This window comes from Dipodomys merriami, unplaced genomic scaffold, assembly GCF_024711535.1.
Source record: "Dipodomys merriami isolate MVZ:Mamm:240054 unplaced genomic scaffold, mDipMer1.0.p SCAF_59, whole genome shotgun sequence".
NCBI lineage: Eukaryota > Metazoa > Chordata > Mammalia > Rodentia > Heteromyidae > Dipodomys > Dipodomys merriami.
The window spans coordinates 2559145-2579860 of NW_027206168.1; the positions used below are offsets into that span (position 1 = coordinate 2559145).

The 20716-nt window shown below is 45.9% G+C and overlaps 1 protein-coding gene across 1 annotated transcript in view; it reads left to right on the plus strand.

The window, feature by feature from the left end:
* The window catches only part of Aloxe3 (arachidonate epidermal lipoxygenase 3), a 29449-nt gene extending 12989 nt beyond the window's left edge, over nt 1-16460 (plus strand). The window contains exons 12-15 of the mRNA XM_070001369.1: nt 567-688; nt 8420-8520; nt 9086-9256; nt 15690-16460. Of these exons, the coding sequence (XP_069857470.1) occupies nt 567-688; nt 8420-8520; nt 9086-9256; nt 15690-15869 (574 nt within the window). The 3' untranslated portion in view covers nt 15870-16460. The remainder of the gene's footprint in view (nt 1-566; nt 689-8419; nt 8521-9085; nt 9257-15689) is intronic.
* Nucleotides 16461-20716: the final 4256 nt, after the last annotated feature.

The following is a 20716-nucleotide window of genomic DNA, read 5'->3' on the forward strand; positions in this document are numbered from 1 at the left end:
ATCTCCCTGGCCTTAGGGAAGCGTGAAGCCTGGTGCACATGACAGTTGGGGGATTTGGGGCCCATCCTTCTCGGAGGAACTCAGGGGCTGTCTCCAGTATAGGAAGTTTCCGAGGATAGGAATTGGTGTTGCAGTGCTCTGTGACATGGATGTGAGCTAGAACCTGGCTGGGTGTCTTGAATACAGCAGAGGAAGGCAAGTGTGATGGGGGTGGGTGGTGGTGTCCAGAGGAGTCAGAGGACCAGGGCTTTTCCAATAGCTCAGAATGACTGAGGCTCCCTCCTCCTGGGTGATGAATGGAGAAAGGAGGACACAGTATGAAGCAGACCTCCTCTGTGCCTTGTCCCCTTAAACTTCTGTGCAGAAGCTGGGTCTAGAACCTCTTGGATCAAGCAGAGGGGACTTAGAGGAAGTCTGGGCACTGAGTTCCAGCCAGATCTTGGGGGGGGTATCTTCACAGACACCCCCTCTCAGAACTCTTAGTACCTCTTCAAGGTAGAGGTCTTGGTGTCCTGCCAGGCCTGGGCCCAGGTTACTGGAGAAGAACCAGCATCTTTCTTCTGCAGCTTTGTCTCAGAAATCGTGGGCTACTATTACCCCAGCGATGAATCCGTGCAGCAGGACTCTGAGTTGCAGGCCTGGGTCAGCGAGATTTTCACTCAGGCGTTCCTGGGCCGGAAGAACTCAGGTACCAGCTACATAAAAACGCAGACCAGCTACATAAAACTTATGTCACCCCTTTATGGAGCCAACTAATGTCCTTATTCAGGTGAAAATGATTCAAATGTCTCTCCCTGGCCTTTTTATTTTTATTTTTTTGCCAGTTTAGGGCTTGAACTCAGGATCTGGGCACTGTCCCTGAGCTTCATTTTGCTCAAAGCTAGCACTCTACCACTTGAGCCACAGTGCCACTTCTGGCTTTTTCTGTTTATGTGGTACTGAGGAATGGAACCCAGGGTTTCATGAATGCTAGGCATTTTGCTGCTAAGCTACATTCTCAGCCTCCCCAGGCACCCCCCCCTCCCCTCCATAATCCAGTTCTTACTCTGGCTTCCTCCCTTCACTCCATCAATCAATTCATTTTGTGTTTTGTTGTCTCTTCATGCTAGTACTGGGGCTTGAACTAAGAGGCTGTGTGCTGTCCCTAAGCTTTTTTGCTCAAGGCTTGCACTTGAGCTACACTTCTACTTCTGGATTTTTGCTCATTAATTGGAGATAGGAGTCTCAAAAATTTTTCTTCCCTAGCTGCCTTGGAGCCATGATTCTCAGATCTCAGCCTCCCAAGTAGCTAGGATTACAGGTATGAGCTACTGGCTCCTGGTTCAATTTTGTGTGTGTGTGTGTTGGTTGTGGGGCTTGAACTCAGAGACTGACAAGTTGTCCCTGAGCTCTTTTCCTCAAGGCTAGTGCTCTTGCACTTTGAGCCACAGCTCCACTACCAGTTTCCTGGTGGTTAATTGGAGATAAGAGTCTCATGGACTTTCCTGCCTGGACTGGCTTTGAACTGCAATCCTTAGATCTCAGCGTCCTGAGTAGGATTACAAGTGAGAGCCACTGCCGCCTCCAATTCTTCTTCCTCCTCCTCCTCCTCCTCCTCCTTCTTCTTCTTCTTTCAGTTCAAGGCTAGCGCTCTACCACTTGAGCCACAGCGCCACTTCCGGCTTTTTCTGCTTATGTGGTGCTGAGGAATCAAACCCAGGGCCTCATGCATGCGAGGCAAGCACTCTACCACTGAGCCACCTTCCTAGCCCTCTAATTCTTATTTATTTAAGTCCATACTATTATTTTCCCACTTGACAGCTGAGGAACTAGGCACATAGAAGGGTTCATAGACAATATTCAAGGCCACTTTTAACTGTTCCCATCATCCTTGCTTTTCAACTGTGTGTCTCTTGTCTATAACTTTCCACAAGTTCATCAGTTCACGTCAGCTGCTAGGCAATGTGCAGTACGTGGTAGGAGCCATCTTTGATTTCAAAGGATTCTAGAACCCACTCATACCCTCTTGTGCCTTGTCCTGCCAGGTGGTCTCTCCAACCACCACATCTTTCCTGTGACCACAACCATTGGCTGCTATCTGACTTCTAATATATACTTGTCACTAATAACCCCAACACTAGCCTCTGTGCCTAACCACAGTGCCAGGCAGGCAAATACTCTAGATCATACCCCTTTCTTTGGTCTTCCCTTAGCTCCAGGCCTCTGGCAACTTTTTGGTTCTAGCACTTTCTATCCCTCCACCTTTTCCTAAAGGAAGGAGCTGTTCTGTTTGTCCTCAGAAATCCCAAATCCCCCAACTCTGAAGGAATTCTTTTTGGCATCTAACTTGTCCTTAAGACCAGCCACATAACGCCGGGTACCGGTGGCTCATGCCTGTAATCCTAGCTACTCAGGAGGCTGAGATTTTGAAGATTGTGGTTCAAAGCCAGCTGGGGCAAGAAAGGCTGTGAGACTCTTAACTCCCATAAACTACCAGAAAACCAGAAGTGGTGCAGTGGCTCAAGTGGTAGAGCGCTAGCCTTGAGCTGAAGAGCTGAGGGACAGCGCCCAGGCCCAGAGCTCAAACCCCATGACCAACAACAACAAAAAAAAGACCATCCACATAAAAATTATAGGTCACCCTTTATAGAACAACTTCTGTCCCTTGCTCAGTTGCCAATGGTTCAAATGTCCAGTTCTCCTAATCCTAGCCTGGGATTATCTCAGCAGAAATGTGGCTTTCAACTGACTTTATGCTTCTGCAGGCCATGGATGGAGTTGCTGGGGAGACTCAGGGAGGGGGGTGGTGTCCTCAACTCACCTCCACATAGAAGTGTTTTTGCAGTCTGCCCTGGGATATAGGGCTTGAATGATCCTCCCTCCCTCCCTCTTTCCCTCCTTCCCTCCCTCCCTCCCTCCCTCCCTCCCTCCCTCCCTCCCTCCTTTCTTTCTTTCTTTCTTTCTTTCTTTCTTTTTTTCTTTCTTTTTCTTTCCCTCCCTCCCTCCCTTCCTTCCTTCCTTCCTTCCTTCCTTGCTTCCTTCCTTCCTTCCTTCCTTTTCTTTCTTTCCTTCTTTGTGCCTGGACTGAGGCTTGAATTTAGTGCCTGAGTGCTGTCTCTTAGCCTTTTCTTTTCAAGGTTGGTGTGCTACCACTTGAGCCATACCTCCACTTCCTGCTTTTTTGCTGGTTAATTAGACATAAGAATCTCACAAACTTTCCTGAACTAGCTGACTTTGATCCTCAAGCCTCAGCCTTCTGAGTAGCTAGGATTATAGGTGTGAGACACTGGGTGTCATATGTTTTAAAGCTCTGTCTGTCTATCATTGGAGATCAAACCTGGGCCAAATAGGCTAGGCAAGTATTGTACCATTTAGCTATACCTTTAAACCTATACTTAACAAAATTGCCAGTTATCTCTACTGTCACCCTCACATTTAGACCATATTCAGATTTCCCTACTTGCCTAGTTTTCTTTTAATCAATTTAAGATATTATAGTCCTGTCAATAGACAGAAGAGCCAATCAAGGACTATGTGGAATCTTACATTTGTTTCAGCTCTAAAGCCTCTCATTCATTCAAGGGCTTGAACTCTTGGCCTTGCTCTTGCTTGGTTTTCTACCACTCAAGTCATGCTTCTAGTCAGGCTTTTTGCTGGTTAATTAGAGAGAGGGTCTCCTGGACTTTTCTGCTTAGGCTGGCCTCAAATCTCAATCCTCAGATCTCAGCCTCCTGAGTAGCTAGGATTACAGGTAAGAGCATTTGCCACCAGCAAGTCTTTTTTTTTTTTTTTTTTTGTCGGTCGTGGGGCTTAAACTCTGGACTTGGGTGCTGTCTCTGCACTCTTCAGCTCAAGGGGAACGCTCTACCGCTTGAGCTACAGTGCCATTTCCGGTTTTCTAGTGGTTTATTGGAGATAGGAGTCTCATGGACAGCCTCCTGAGTAGCTAGGATTACAGGCATGAGCCACCGGCGTCTGGCCAGCAAGTCTTTTTAAACTTAAACCACCATTTCTTCACCCCTGCTTTTTTTTTTTTTTTTTTGCCAGTCTTGGGGCTCAGGGCCTGGGTACTGTCCCTTAATGGTAGCTCAAGGCTAGCACTCTACCACTTGAGCCACAGCGCCACTTCTGCCTTTTTCTGTGTATGTGGTACTGAGGAATCAAACCCAGGGCTTCATGCATGCTAGGCAAGCACTCTACCACTAAGCCACATTCTCAGCCCCTTCACCCCTGCTTTTTAAGTTCATATGACATGGAGCCTAGACTTGTTCTATGGAATTTCTTCCCTCCCAAATGTGTCTAATTACTTTCTCACGGTGTCATTGATATTGCATCTGTGTCCTCTGTTTCTGTTTGTTTGTTTTTTTAACTGGAAGGAATATGTAAGTGTTGCACATTTTTGGCAAGAATATTTCTCAGATGATGTTGTGACCTCCATGTTGCATTACTCTGGGAGGTGCCTTGTGTCAGGCGGTTCATGGTAATGAGGCCAAGGGAGATTTCTAGGTTAAGGTGGTAACAGCAAATCTCTCTTGGATTGTGTGTGTGTGTGTGTATGTGTGTGTGTGTACACTCATGCAAAGGTGCATGTGTACTAGTCCTGGGGCTTGAACTCAGGACCTGGTTGCTGTTCCTGAGATTTTTTTTTTTTTTTTTGATCAAGGCTAGTACTCTACCACTTGAGTCACAGCTCCACTTCTGTCCTTTTTTTTTTTTGGTGGTTAATTGGAGATAAGAGTCTCATGGATTTTTTTTTTTTGAGGGGGGCTGGCTTTGAACCACAATCCTCAGATCTCAGCCTCCTGAGTAGTTAAGATTATAGACATGAGCTACTGGAGCCCAGTGGATTTTTTTCTTTTTCTTTTTTTGTTGGTCATGGGGCTTGAACTCTGGGCCTGGGCGCTGTCCCTCAGCTCTTCAGCTCAAGGCGAGCGCTCTACCAGCGCCACTTCCGATTTTCTGGTGGTTTATTGGAGATAGGAGTCTCACAGTCTCTCCTGCCCGGGCTGGCTTTGAACCACGATCCTCAGATCTCAGCCTCCTGAGTAGCTAGGATTACAGGCGTGAGCCACCAGCGCCCGGCTTGGATTTTTTTTCTTTTTGAAAAAGAAATCTTTCCTGTTCTCTTCTCTTCCCTTCTCTTCCCATCCTCCCTCTCTCCCTCCCTTTCCTTCCTTCCTACCTTTTTCTAGGGCTTAATTTCGGTCTTGCATTCTACTACTTGAGCAATGTCTCTAGCCCAGTGTCTTATTGGTTGATCACAGATGGGGTCTCTTGCCTTTTCTTCCCAGAGTGGCTTCACACCAAGATCCTCTAGAGCTCAGCATTTTTTGTTGTTGTTGTTGGTCATGGGGCTTGAACTCTGGCCCTGGGCTCTGGGCCTGGGTTCTGTCCCTCAGCTCTTCAGTTCAAGGCTGGTGCTCTACCTCTTGAGCCACAGCGCCACTTCCAGTTTTCTGAGTGGTTTATTTGAGATAGGAGTCTCACAGACTTTCTTGCTTGGGCTGGCTTTATTTTTAAATCATTTTTAAAAATTATTATCTTTAAGTAGTTGTACAAAGAAGTTCCCATTCTACAAAACAGTATATAAGTACAAAGCGTCTTGATAACATTGTCACTCATCTCTCTTAACCCATCCCTTCTCTCACTTTTTTTTTTTCTTTAATTGAGACTAGGTGATTACATAAATTTCACTTGGGCTGGCTTTGAACTGTGATCCTCAGATCTCAGCCTCCTGAGTAGCTAGGATTACAGGCATGAGCCACTGGTAGCATCTAGCTTAGAGCTCAGCTTTTTTTTTTTTTTTTTTTTTTTTTAATCGGTCGTGGGGCTTGAACTCTGGGCCTGGGTGCTGTCCCTCAGCTCTTCAGCTCAAGGCGAGTGCTCTACCACTTGAGCTACAGCACCACTTCTGGTTTTCTGTTGGTTTATTGGAGATAGGAGTCTCACAGTCTCTCCTGCCTGGGCGGCTTTGAACCGCAATCCTCAGATCTCAGCCTCCTGAGTAGCTAGGATTCCAGGCATGAGCCACCAGCGCCCGGCTAGAGCTCAGCTTTTTGAGTAGCTAGGATTACAAGCATGAGCCAAAGCACCTGGCTGCTGTGCAGATCTGATTCAGATCACTTCTTTTCCCTAAACCAGATTTGGGTCTAATTACTGTTAGTTCAAGTCTCCTATCTTTCTTTATTTAACTTATCTCTGATCTCATAATCAGAACATTCTTTAAATTGACAACATTCTTCCAACTAGTTCAGACTTATTTTATATTCATATATTTAAAAGTAAAACCTATACATTAACCTGTTTGGCTCATCCAAGAAGAAAATAAATAACATGAACTACAAGAAAATTCTCATAGATAGGTGGAACCCTGCTCTGTGTGTGTGTGTGTGTGTGTGTGTGTGTGTGTGTGTGTGTGTGTGTGTGTGTGTGTGTGTGTGTGTGTGTGTGTGTGTGTGTGTGTGTGTGTGTGTGTGTGTGTGTGTGTGTGTGTGTGTGTGTGTGCCAGTCCTGGGACTTGAATTCTGGGGCTTGGGCATTGTTCCTGAGTTTTTGGTTTTGTTTTTTGCTAGTCCTGGGGCTTGAACTCAGGGCCTGGGCACTGTCCCTGAGCTTCTTTTGCTCAAGGCTAGCACTCTACCACTTGAGCCACAGTGCCACTTCTGGATTTTTCTGCTTTTGTGGTACTGAGGAACAGAATCCAGGGCTTCATGCATGCTTGGCAAGCACTCTACCCCTGAGCCACATTCCCAGTGTAAGGAACTAGGCACAGCTAGTGAGATGTGAATCTATGAGTTGTCAGTTGAATGAAAGGTGGGTAAACCATAGACTTGGAGGAGGTCAGTGGAGAACAGAGAAAGGAGGGTGAGGGCTCAGCTCTTCTTTCTCCAGCTCTGATGATGTTTTTCCTCTGTCATCTTTCTTTCTTTCTTTCTTTCTTTCCTTTCTTTCCTTCTTTCTTTCTTTCTTTCTTTTCTTTCTTTCTTTCTTTTCTTTCTTTCTTTCTTTCTTTCTTTCTTTCTTTCTTTCTTTCTTTCTTTCTTTCTTTTCTTTCTTTCTTTCTTTCTTTCTTTCTTTCTTTCTTTCTTTCTTTCTTTCTTTCTTTCTTGCCAGTACTGGGGCTTGAACTAAGGGTGTAGGTGCCTGAGCTTTTTACTCAAGGCTGGTGCTCTACTATTTGTGCCACAGTTCTACTTTGTGCTTTTTTTGTGGTTAATTGGAGATAAGAGTCTCACAAACTTTCTTGCCTGGGCTGGCTTTGAACTGTAATCCTCAGATTCCAACTTTCCAAGTAGCTAGGATTATAGGCATGAGCCACCAGCACTGTTTTATTTCTTGAGACAGAGTCCAGTCCCGGCTGGCCTGTAAGTCTGGGGCTCAAGCAAGTCTCCTGTCTCATTTTTTGTTTTGGTCTAAGGGCTTGAACTCGGAGCCTGGGAGCTGTCTCTCAGCTCTTCAGCTCAAGGTGAGTGCTCTACCACTTAAGCCAGAGTGCTACTGCCAGTTTTCTGGTGGTTAATTAGAGATAAGAGTCTCATGGACTTTCCTTTTCTGGGCTGGCTTTGAACCCTGATCCTCAGATCTCAGCCTCCTGAGTAGGTAGGATGACAGGCGTGAGCCACTGGTGCCTGGCTTCTGTCTCATCTTTTTTTTTGGGGGAGGGTCTGGTCATGGGCCTGAACTCTGGACCTGGGTGCTGTCCCTCAGCTCTTCAGCTTAAGGCTAGCGCTCTACCACTTGAGCCACAGCGCCACTTGCGGGTTTTTTCTTTTTGCTTATGTTGTGCTGAGGAATCGAACCCAGGGCCTCAGGCATGCAAGGCAAGCACTCTACCACTGAGCCATCTTCCCAGCCCCACTGTTAGTTTTCTTATTCAATGATCACCCACCCCCCAACTTGAGGTCCTTTCTCTTCTTCCATTAAAATCTCCACTAACCATACTAGTTCCTGTGCCCTTTCTAACCCACCTGCTTTCTCTAGATACTTCTTTCTGCTTCCCTTGCTTTGTACTTCTGAACAACAAACTCTGGTCATCTGTCTTGGCCAAGAATAATCGCTCAGAGGATCCAAGATTACAGATCTAGTACTAGAAAAATGAGTAGAATTAAGTTACGAAGTGCTAGTATGGGCAGCCGGGGGAAGTGTTTGGAGGCCAGAGAGAGGCATCTTGGTATTCAGCTTAAACTTGGCTCCATTATGCGCCTTGGCAAATGGTTCCATCCCAGCACTCACGTCCTATCCTGACTCCTTTCAGAGACCACAGCTGTTGGACATGGCCATGCTTAACTTCATCCCAGCCTTCATCTTGATCTGAGACAGTCATAGTCAATATCTATTCCTTATTTTCTCATTCTCCCCTTCCCCCCTACTCAAGCCAGAACTATCCCCAGGAATCCAGTACCTCCCATCCACACCCTCTTCCTTTCTGTCCCACACCCAGGCTTCCCAAGCAGGCTGTGCACCCCAGGAGAGCTGGTGAAGTATCTCACTGCAATCATCTTTAACTGCTCCGCCCAGCACGCTGCTGTCAATAGTGGGCAGGTGAGACAGTGGAGGGCAGGCCTGGGGGCAGCAGGCCATCTTGGGTGTGATAGACTTGACCATGAACTTGAAGTCCAGAGTTCTGGTTGACAAGCCTGGGTGGATCAGGGTTAGAGTGGGTTTATGAGTTGGGTTGATGTTGAGGTAGCAACTTGGGTGGAGTGTTGAGTGATGGCTGGGTGAGGTCCAAGGTGATGATGGAGACTCAAGTTGGAGTTATGTTGGCAGTAGAATTTGTGGGCTCCTGTCCACAAATGCTACTGGTTGGGATCAGGCCACATGTAGAATCAGGTTGCTTGTGAGACATTTCAGCCTAAGGCTCTTTTCTAGGATGACCTCCTCTCCGAGTCCTCCTTCCTCCCCAATGACTCATTCCAACCAGTCCTGGAATACTGGGTGGGGAATGACAAGGGGTGAGCTGGGCTTCTGCCCCACTTCTGGGACTTTCCACGATCTCCTTATTTCCCAATTTTGACACCTGGGAGTGTAGAGAGGTGGGATGAGGAATGATGAAGAGGAAGGGGGTCCTTGCCCTCCGATCTAAATGTGCTGGGCCTCTCCACAGCATGACTTTGGGGCCTGGATGCCCAATGCCCCGTCATCTATGAGACAGCCTCCACCTCAGACCAAGGGGACCACCACCTTGAAGACTTATTTAGACACTCTCCCGGAAGTGAATATCACCTGTAACAACCTTCTCCTTTTCTGGTTGGTCAGCCAAGAGCCCAAGGACCAGGTGGGTATATGAAGTATGGGGAGAGAGGGAGGATTTTTTGCAGGGCCTGGGCAGTAAGAGATGATGATGGCCGTTCCAGTTGGAACTGCTTTGTATCCTTTAGTTTCCTCTGGAAGTGATACTTGATCCCCAAAAGCAAACATTTGAAGACTCAGTTTAATGTCTGAGTTACAACTTCCACTTCCATCAAGTTCTATCCATCCACTCATCCATTTGCGTATCCATCTGCTCATCCATCCATTCACCCATCTATTTACCCATCCACTCATCCTTCCAATTATCCATTCACTCACACCATCCAGCCATCCATTCATCCAATCATTCTCTTATTCATTAACCACCCATACATTCGTCCAAACATTAAGCAAGCATTTTGGGGTATCTCTCATGTGTCAGCATAACACTGGGGACCACATATATTAAGTTGAGTGAGATCTTCCTGTCTTCAAGACTCCTTTGGCTTCATGGAGGAGACACATAGATAGATGAAGAACACCATGGTGTTATATTCACTTCTTCATTCAACATGACTTCCTGAGCACTTGCACTAATGCGAGATACTGATGGAAAGCCATGAACCTTGTCCAAAGCTGAACTCTAGGGACAGAGTCCTGTCGAACTTCAATGGGCTATCAAAGAGGTCCCATGAAGGGAACCCAAGAAAGCTTCTTGGAGGAAGTGACATGTAAGCTAAAACCTGAGGACAAGTAGAAATTTGGCAGATAAAGAAGAGGAAGGGAATGTGGCTTAGTGGTACAGTGCTTGCCTTGCAGGAAAACGTGGGCTTGATTCCTCAATGCCACATAAACAGAAAAAGCTGGAAGTGGTGCTGTGTCTCAAGTGGTAAAGTGCTAGCTTTTTTTTTTTTTTTTGGTCAGTCGTGGGGCGTGAACTCTGGGCCTGGGCGCTGTCCCTCAGCTCTTTAGCTCAAGGTGAGCGCTCTACCTTTTGAGCCACAGCTCCACTTTGAGTTTTCTGAGTGCTTTATTGGAGATAAGAGTCTCATGGACTTTCCTGCCAGGGCTGGCTTTGAACCATGATCCTCAGATCTCAACCTCCTGAGTAGCTAGGATTACAGGCGTGGGCCACCGGCACCCAGCAAAGTGCTAGCTTTGAGCAAAAGATGCTCAGGGACAGTGCTCAGGTGCTGAGTTCAAGCCCCAGGACTGGCAAGAAAAAAAAAAAAAGAGGTAGGGTTCATTTCTAGGCAGAGGGAAGAAGGATGCAAACAAGAAGCGGAAGGGAGAATCCACTGGTGTGTTTCTTAGAGCATCATGGCAAGGTAGAGAAAAGAAGACAGGACCTTTGTCTCTACTGTATTATTAAAAAGACAGGAGAACCATGCAAGAGTTGTTGTTGTTTGTTTGTTGTTTTTTGTCAGTCATGGGGCTTGAACTCTGAGCCTGGGCGCTGTCCTTGAGCTCTTCAGCTCAAGGTGAGTGCTCTACCACTTGAGCCACAGCGCCACTTCTGGCTTTATCTGCTTCTGTGGTGCTGAGGAAACGAACCCAGTGCCTCATGCATGTGAGGCAAGCACTCTACTACTGTGCCATCTTGCCAGCCCCCATGCAAGAGTTTTAAAGCAGATATGACAGGACTTAATTAGTGTCAGGAATGGAGCATGCTCCTGTAGCTGTGCAAGTGGGTTGGGGGTGCAGTTTTAGAAGCAGCAGAAAGAGAGGAGGCAGTTAAATACTTTAGGCCATTGCAAACCGCCCTCGATCACCAATTATCGTCATGGCCATTCCCACTTGTGTTATCAGTCATGGATATCTGACTTCCCAGACTTGCTGAGAATTCAAGTTTCTGTGTCATATGGGAACTTCCTCATTTCTCAGCATTGACACCATTTGGTACTAGAAAGACGTCAGTTGTTTTATCTTCCTAGATATTTTTGTTATTGTTTATTTATTTATTTTTTGGCAGTCATGGGGCTTCAACTTAGAACCCAGGTGCTGTCCCTGAGCTTTTTACTCAAGGCTAGTACTCTAGCCCTTTGAGCCACAGCACTGGTTTGCTGGTGGTTAATTGAAGGTAAGAGTCTTACAGACTTTCTTGCCCTGGCTGGATTTGAACAGCAGTCCTCAGCTCTCAGCCTCCTGAGTAGCTAGGATTACAGGTGTGAGCCACTGGCACCCAGCTCCTAACAGGTTTTGACTTGTTGTCTTATATACTGGGAACACCAGGAAGAACCCTGCTACTTTCTGTTCCCAGCAGGATAAGTAGATGAGAGATTAACCTGGAAACCTACAAACAGTAATAATAATAGCAACTATCACTTAGGATCCATCTTGTCTCAGTCACTAAATCATACACTTGACGCATACTATTTTAAAATACAAAACAAACAAGTAGCTATATTTAGAAGGCTTTTTTTTTTTTTGCAGTCATGTGGCTTTAAACTCAGGGCCTGGGCTCTGTCACTGAGCTCTTTTGCTCAGGGCTAGCACTCTACCACTTGGAGCCACAGTTCCACTTTGTTTTCTAGTGGTTAATTGGAGATTAGTGTCTCATGGACTTTCTTGCCTAGCTTTGCTGGCTTTGTACCAAGATCTCAGCCTCCTGAGTAGCTAGGATTACAAGCATGAGCCACCAGTGTCCAGCCTATTTAGAAGGCTTTGTATAGTACCAGCATGCAAGTGTTCAATAAATGGTAGTTACATTTAGAGGTGTGAAAACTGAGGTTCAGAAAGATAAGGCAATTTCCTCAATTTCACATAGCTAGGAAGCATATGATAGTTTTGAATACAGTCTCTCATATTTTTGTCCACTCCTGTCATGGTTATACTATAGTTTAGAAATTAGATATCAGTCTGGCAAATAAGACTTAAAACTGGTTCTTTGAGTTAGGCATGTTGACATATGCCTGAAATACCAGCAATCCAGGAGGCTGAGGTAGGAGGATTTCAAGTTCAAGGTATCCTGGGCTGTGTAGCAAAAAACCTATCCCCAAAATAAAAGCAATTAACAAAAACCTGGGTCTTTGTGAAGACCAATAATATAAAGAAACTGATTACATTTCTATTCAAGAAAGAGAATTAATTCTAGCTACGTAAAAGGGTGAGATCAGGAAGGTTGAAGTTGAAGCCCAATCCAAGCAGAAAAGTACTAGAGACTCCATCTCCAAAGAAACCAGCAAAAAGCCAAACTAGAGATGTAGCTCAAGTAGTGGAGAACTCATGGAGTAAGCATGAGTTCAAATCTTGGTTAAAAAAAAGGGAATATAGGGCTGGGAAGGTGGCTCAATGGTAGAGTGCTTGCCTTGCATGCGTGAGGCCCTGTGTTCAATTCCTCAGCACCACATAAGGAGAAAAAAAAAGCCGGAAGTGGTGCTGTGGCTCAAGTGGTAGAGCATTAGCCTTGAGGTGAAGAGCTGAGGGACAGAGCCAAGGCCCAGAGTTCAGGCCCACGACTGGACTCCCCACCCCCCCCCCCCAAAAAAAAGGGGAATATAGGTCTGGGAAGGTGGCTCAGTGGTAGAGTGCTTGCCTTGCATGTAAGAGGCCCTGGGTTCTATTCCTCAGCACTGAATAAGCAGAAAAAGCGGGAAGTGGCGCTATGGCTCAAGTGGTAGAGTGCTAGCCTTGAGCTGAAGAACTGAGGGACAGTGCCCAGGCCCAGAGTTCAGGCCCCACATCTGACAAAAAAAAAAAAAAAAAGGAATATAATGTACTAATGAACATTAGTAATGGAAAGAGCATATAGAGAAGGCTTTTGAAAATCACAAGGAAATTCTACTTATGATACTTGGCAAACAAAATTAGAAGTCTAAGTGAAACAAATGATTTCCTAAGAAAAAAACATGAGCAATGGAAACTTCAGAAGAGGTAAAAACCATATAGCAATGTAAAAATGTGTCAAATCTTCAAGGAGCACTGGTGGCTCACGCCTGTAATCCTAGCTACTCAGGTGGCTGAGATCTGAGGATCATGGTTCAAAGCCAGCCTGGGCAGGAAAAGCCATGAAACTCTTATCTCCAATAAACCACCAGAAAACTGGAAGTGGTGCCGTGCCTCAAGTGGTAGAGCACCTGCCTTGACCTGAAGAGCTGAGGGACAGTTCTCAGGTCCAAGGTTCAAGCCCCATGACGAATGACAAAAAAAAAAAAAAAAAAAAAAAAAAAAAAAAAATATATATATATATATATATATATATATATATATATATATATATATATATATATACCAGCCAACAGTGTCTAGTGAAGCAATAATATGCTACAATGAGATCTAGTTTATTCTAGGAATGAAGGGTGATACTAGCAGTATAGTTTGTTGCATCAATAAAGAAGTATCCTATGTAATTATCTCCACATATGTTGGAAAAGCATTTGGTCAGTGTGAATAGCCATTACTAATAAAAGCAATGTGAAATGAAACCCTGAAGGAGTTGTCATAAAGCATATTTAAGAAAACACTGTAGTTATGGTGAGGCAATAATGGTCTCTTCACTAAAATCGGGGTCAAGAAAATGTCTACTATTACTGTTATTTTCCCCTTTTTTCTTGTGTTGCTACTGTGGCTTGAACTCAGAGTCTTGTATTCTCTCTCCTATCTTTCACTCATGGATCACACTCAACCACTTAAACCACATCTCCAAACTGGCTTTTTTTCTGATTAATTGGAGTAAGAGTTTCATGGACTTTTCTTCTTCAGCTGGCTTTGAACTGAGAGTCTCTGATCTCAGCTTCCCTAGTAGCTAGGATTAGTGTTAGCCATAAGTGCCTATCAAAACAGAATTTAAAAAATAGTAGTGGTGCTGAGCCCTGGTGGCTCACACCTATAATCTTAGCTACTAAAGAGCCTGAGATCTGAGGATTGGGATTTGAAACTAGCCTGGGCAGGAAAGTCTGTGAGACTCTTAGCTCCAGTTACCACCAGAAAACCAGAAGTGTGGCTGTGGTTCAAAGTGGTAGAGCCTTGAGCAGGAAAGCCCAGGAACAGTGCCCAGGCCCTGAATTCAAGCCCCAAACGAACTAACAACAAAAAATAATGATATTGACCCAGTTATATTATATGAAGGTTAATCAGATGAGAAGTGTGAGGTAGTTAGGAGGCTGGGCCCATATAGTGTGATGGTGACCTGGATGTGATGTCATCATAGGAGAAGACGCAGTCCTATACATAGGAAGACACTGATGGATGTTCAGTGAATCTTAGTTCACCAGTGTTTTCTGCAATACTAGGGTTTGAACTCAGGACCTCAAGCTTACTTGCTTACTTGCTCTACCACATGAGCCATACTTAATTCTTTCTTTCTCCTTCGTTCCTTCCTTTTCTTCTTTGCTTCAGTTGCTTTTCAAGTAGGGCCTTGTGTTTATGCCTGGGGCTGGCTTCTGACTTGTGTCCTCCTACCTATAGTTTCCTGTGTAGCTAGGACCATAGAATACACTACTTCAACTGACTCAGAGTGTGTGTGTGTGTGTGTGTGTGTGTGTGTGTGTGTGTGTGTGTGTGTGTGTGTGTGTGTGTGTGTGTGAGTGTGTGCGCGCCATTCCTGGAGCTTGAACTCAGAGCCTGGGCACTGTTGCTGAGCTTTTTTGCCTAAAGCTAATGTTCTACCACTTAAGCTTTGGCTCCACTTGTGACTTTGTTTTTCTTTTTTTGGTAGTTAAATGGAGATTAGAGTCTCATGGAGTTTCCTGCCTGGGCTGGCTTTGAACCACAACCCTCAGATCTCAGCTGCCTGAATAGTTAGATATGAGCTACTAGAGCTTGGCTTTTACCTTATTTCACCTTATTGAGATGGGGTCTTGCTAACTTTTGATCTAGGCTGTCTTTGAACCCTAATCCTACTGATCTCTGCCTCTTGAATAGCTGAGATTACAAGTGTGAGCCACCAGGTCTGGCTCTTTATGACATGACTGTGGTTGGTCATGCTACAAAGTGCAACAGTGTAGTGGTGACAGTGATTTTTTTTTGGCAAAAGCTCCATTATGTCAGCTGAATATTAATTTAACCAGGGATTGAATTTTCTGAAATTGTGAGGTAGCAAATGTATTCTTGAACTTCTTTGGTGGAACATGTCTATGTCAGCCTCTGTTGGGTGGTAAGTGTGACTGTGTTCTCTTAGTTCAGAGAGTGGATCAGATTCTGGAAGGAAACAGAAGATTTTTTTTGGGCTTAATCTACTTTCAGATGCAGGAATTGAGCTGAAAGAGTAACATGCAGAACATTGCCAGCAGAGGGCGCACAGAAACTAGGTTGTCCAGCTTCCAAGTCACAGAGTGTCTTACCCTGTAGGCTTTGGACCCTGGGGAGAAGCGTGTGTTCTGGGTCAGGCTGCAGTGAAGAGTCATGGTTTGGAGTTGTCCTTTGAAGGACTGTGCTCACAATGGCAACGCCTGCTCGATTGAATTTGTTGACACTTGGTGCTTCATGAAGTTTCCATCCCACCATACTGTATACCATCCTGACTTTTTTTTTCCCCTTAGAGGCCTCTGGGCACCTACCCAGATGAACACTTCACAGAGGAGGTCCCCAAACAGAGCATAGCAGCCTTCCAGAACTGCTTGGCCCAGATCTCAAGGGACATCAGGGATCGGAACCAGAACTTGGCCCTGCCCTATGCCTACCTGGATCCTCCTCTCATCGAGAACAGCGTCTCCATTTAAGCACCAGCTCAGGTTCAGGCATGAGGAAAGTCAACTTCCTGTAATCTTTTCAGACTCTTCCACTCTTTATTTTCAGCCCCAAACTTCTCTGCACGTGTGGACCAAGATGTCTCTAGCATCCTATGAATAGGCCCTGAGCTGTGAGAAACCAGTACAGCAGTGACCAGGGTAAAAGCCGCTGAATAGTCAAATGCACAGTAGACTCCTCACAAAGAAAAGAACCCTGACACTTCATGCCTTTTGTTCCAGCCTCTTGGAAATCTCCCTACCTCCTCCTACTAGGATGCTCAGCTTGCATTTCTGAGCTCTCCTTCCCAGTCTTTTCCATTCCCAAACTCTCCTACCATGCTTTTTGGAGTCCTCTTTCCTCCAAGGAAAGAGAATGGAAGTGATGTGTTCCTGGCCCTGTCATGTGGTCCCCTTCATCTCTAGTAAGGGGAGGGGATGAATCAGAGCCCATCTCATTTGGACATCTAGCTGTGGTTCTTGGGGACAGATGGCCTGGCCTGGGTGTGTTTTGGGAATCTCTCTCCAGTTCTCTTCTCACTCCATTTCCCCCCTTCTTTGCCTTTGAGCCCAGAGACTTCAATAAAAGTGAATGGATTTGGCTTTTGTTTCATATTTTCCCTTTGATGCTGCTGCTGCTATTGATGGTGGTGGAGGTGATATTGTGCATGTGTGCATGCATGCATGTGCTTGCATATATATGTGTGTGTGTGGTATGAAAGGGTGTGGAAGTACTCTGGGGGAGGGGAAGAGGGAGCTGCTGTGAATCCTTGGGTCATCTGTTCCAGAGTCAGGAAGCCGCCCAGCTCCACCCACCACGCAGCTGGGCCCTGTATTCCTGTCCTCACCTTGTAGAGCCTGTCATTAGGAGGGGAAGGAATATGTGGACTCAGAGACTGGTAGGGAAAAATGTAAGCATTTTGCAAAGCTTCAGAATCCAACTTCTGGGTGTGGTAGTTGTTAGCACTGAAACTCAGCCCTCCTCTGGGGCACACGGAAGACTCACCCTGGCCCTTGCATGTGTGGGTGGAGTCACAGGATGAGTTTGGGCTGAGTGGCTGCAGAAGAGGTCCAGTCATTTCCCAGCTGGCATGGAGACCCTTCCAGGGTTCTCTTCTCTGCCTCTCCACTGTGGACACGCTTCATAGCAGTAGTTCCCTCAGCCTAGGGAGGCCCTGCTGACTGACCTAGATGTGTAACTGAACCAGAGTTTGGATGTGTGTGTGTGTGTGTGTGTGTGTGTGTGTGTGTGTGTGAATGTCCATACTGGGATTTTTTTGGGGGTCTGGTCCTAGGGCCTGAACTCTGGGCCTGGGCGCTGTCCCTCAGCTCTTCAGCTCAAGGCTAGTGCTCTACCACTTGAGCCACAGCGCCACTTCCAGCTTTTTTTTTTCTGCTTATGTGGTGCTGAGGAATCGAACCCAGAGCCTCATGCATGCAAGGCAAGTGCTCTACCACTGAGCCACCTTCCCAGCCCTCTTACTGAGATTTTTCATTCAAGGCTGGTGCTCTACCACTTGAACCACAACTCCACTTCTAGCTTTTTTTTTGTCCGTAACTGGGACTCAAATTCTGATGCTGCTTTTTCTCATTGGTTGGCACTTCCAGCCTTTTAGTGGTTATTTAGAGATGAGTTTCACAGATTTCTCTGTCTAGGCTGGGTTTGAGTCACCATCCTCCAAACTCAGCCTCCTGAGTAGCTAGGATAGGATCACCAGTACCTGGCAATTTTGGGATTATTTGTTATTGTAATATTACCTAGCTTTTCCTGACTCCAACAGGTGAATTTGGAGTAGTTTTTTTTTTAATTTTTTTTTGTCAGTCCTAGGTTTGAATTCAGCACCTGGGCATTGTCTCTGAGCTTCTTTTGCTCAAGGCCAGCACTCTACCACTTGAGCCACAACGCCACTTCTGGCTTTTTTTTCTGTTTATATGGTACTGAGGAACTGAACTCAGGGCTTCATGTATGCTAGGCAAGCACTCTACCACTAAGCCACATTCCCAGTCCCTGATCTGGAGTTTGATTTTCCTCTTTCCAGTCATATAGTGCTTAAAAGTAGATATTGGTCTATCTTTGTCAGCCATCCACATCTTTTCTCACAACTGCCTAATACCTCCCAGTGTCCTGCTTCTTCAGACCTCAGGCCCAGCTCACCCTTACCTCCTTTACTACCTGAGTCAAAATTTGTGCCTGATTAGAGTCTCTTTCTGGCTCAAAGTCACAGTGTCTTTGAGCAATGATACAGTAACTGTTTCTCTATGGTGGTGGCAGAGGGATCAGATGGCTTTATGGTCAAAATAACCCATAACATTTCCTCTCCCCTTACCAAAGCCTAGGGCTTTGGTAAGCTGTGCAGAGGCTCTTGGCCCACCTCCAAACTGTAGTCAAGGCTTGTTCTGCCAGTTAGTAGGGATCCTCCAGCTGCTTGGCCTGAGCTACCAGTATCTAAGAAAACATGAAGTGCTTGCTGTGCAAGCCCAGTTCCAAGAAAAGCTCCACATCTGACTATGCCTTCGAAACAGTCTCTTTCCAGAGACTGAAAATTTCCAGCACCATCATTCCACAGACCCAGGAAAATGCACTGCCCCACCCCATTTCCCATTCACTTCCAGCCTCAGACTCTTTCCTCTGTTCAGTCAAACCCCCTCTTTCTTCCTCTGGGACAAGTGTGTGTGTGTGTGTGTGTGTGTGTGTGTGTGTGTGTGTGTGTGTGTGTGTGTGTGTGTGTGTGTGTGTGTGTGTGTGTGCGCACGCGCGCGCGCGCACTTATGCAGCAGTCTTTGACTATGTCAAAGGATTATCCCTTCCTGTATTGCTGAAATCAGAAAACCCCTATGCCATTGTGCATGAAGAGGAATGTTTGAGACATTCCACATAGGGATCTCATCTCTAGAATTTAGCCATGTTGGATGACAGTAATTCACATCTATAATCCTAGTTACTCAAGAGGCTGACATCTGAGGATCATGGTTTGAAGCCAGCTTGGTATATCTTACCACTTACCCAGCAAAAAGCTGGAAATGAGTCAGGCACCAGTGGCTTACACCTGTAATCTTAGCTACTCAGAAGGCTGAGATCTGAGGATTGAGGTTCAAATCCAGCCTGGGCAGGAACGTCTGTGAGATTCTTACCTCTAATAAACCATCAAAAAGCTAGAAGTAGAGCTGTGGTTCCAGTGCTAGAGAGCTAGCCTTGTGTGCAAAAATGAAGGGTCAGTGCTCAGGTCCTGAATGTCCTAGTGTATACACACACACACACACACACACACACACACACACACACACACACACACACACACACACACACACACACACACACACACACACACACACTCCCAGAAGTGAAGGCTCGGCTCAAATGGTAGAGTGCTGACCTTGAGTGAAAGAAGCCAGGCAAGAGAATGACATTCTGACTTCAAGCCCCAGTACTGATACTACAAAAAAGAAAGAAAGAAAGAAAGGAAAGAAGGAAGGAAGAAAGAAAGAAAGAAAGAAAGAAAGAAAGAAAGAAAGAAAGAAAGAAAGGGAAAGAAAGAAAGAAAGAAAGAAAGAAAGAAAGAAAGAAAGAAAGAAAGAAAAAGAAAAGAGAGCTGGCTCTGGTGGCTCACGCCTGTAATCGTAGCTACTCAGGAGGCTGAGATTTGAGAATTGCCGTTCAAGCCAGTCTGGGCCAGAAAGTCCCTGAGGCTCTTATCTCCAACTAGCCACCAGGAAAACAGAAGTGGTGCAGTTGTTCAAAGTGGTAGAGCACTAGCCTTGAGCTGAAGAACTCAGGGACATGGCCCAGGCCCAGACCAGAGTTCAAACCCGATGACTGACAAAGAAAAAAAAAAAAAAAAAAGCTCCAATCACCAAAGCACCAGGTTTTGTTTACCTTAGATAAAAATCAAAGAACTACAAAGTAGCCAGAGGCGCCCTCTTGTGCCCAGCTGAGGTGTGGCTGAAAGCTGGAAGTATGGACCATTTCTTTTTCTTTTTGTTCTGGTCATGGAGCTTGAACTAAGGGTCCAGATGCTGTCCTTGAGGTTGGACAGAGCTCTGCCACTTAAGTCACAGTTTTGTTTTTTTTTGGTGCTTAAATGGAGATAAGAGTCTCAGGGACTTTCCTGCCTGAGCTGTCTTCCAACCACAATCTTCAGATCTCAGTCTCCAAAGTAGGTAGGATCACAGGCATGAGCCTTTAGCACCAGCCATATGGATCTCTTCAACTCTGTACTTGACCTAGGCAATACTCAGGTGGCCTGTTTTCCCAAGAAGATGGACACTCCTAGTCTGGAACAAAGGTTCCATTAGAAGACATGCTTCTTCTGAAAAATGCTCCCAAGCCGGAGAGGGAGGGGTCCAGGTGGATTACTAGAATCTGGTTTCCCAGAAAGCCAGCTTGGAGGGAGATTCATTGGGAAGACACACCCAGCCACGGAGGACTTCTTTCCTGACTCTGGGCAGATCTGGAGACAGGGTGTGGGGAAGGGGCTCAGGTCAGGCTGCTGGAGTCCTGTCAGTTAGGGGGTTTCTTCCACCAACACTCTAGACTCTTCCATGCTTTGGGGTCAGTTTGGAAGGTTGACCCATACAGTGGAAAGCACAAAAGCCCCTTGCATCAACTGGCCTTGAAGGAATTCCTCCACCTCAGTGGTCCAAATCTTCTAGATAAATGGAAAGGGTGGGTGGGCCTGGAAAGTCCCTTCCTGTGTTGATGGTCTAGACTTGCTTTGAGTCATGGCTTCTGTCACTCTGAACTCTTTCCGACTTTGGGAACCAGTGGTGATTCCCCAGGTGCAATCTGTTTCTATCTGCTTCCATGTAATTGGGGGGTGGGGGATGTTGAGAACAGGATTACA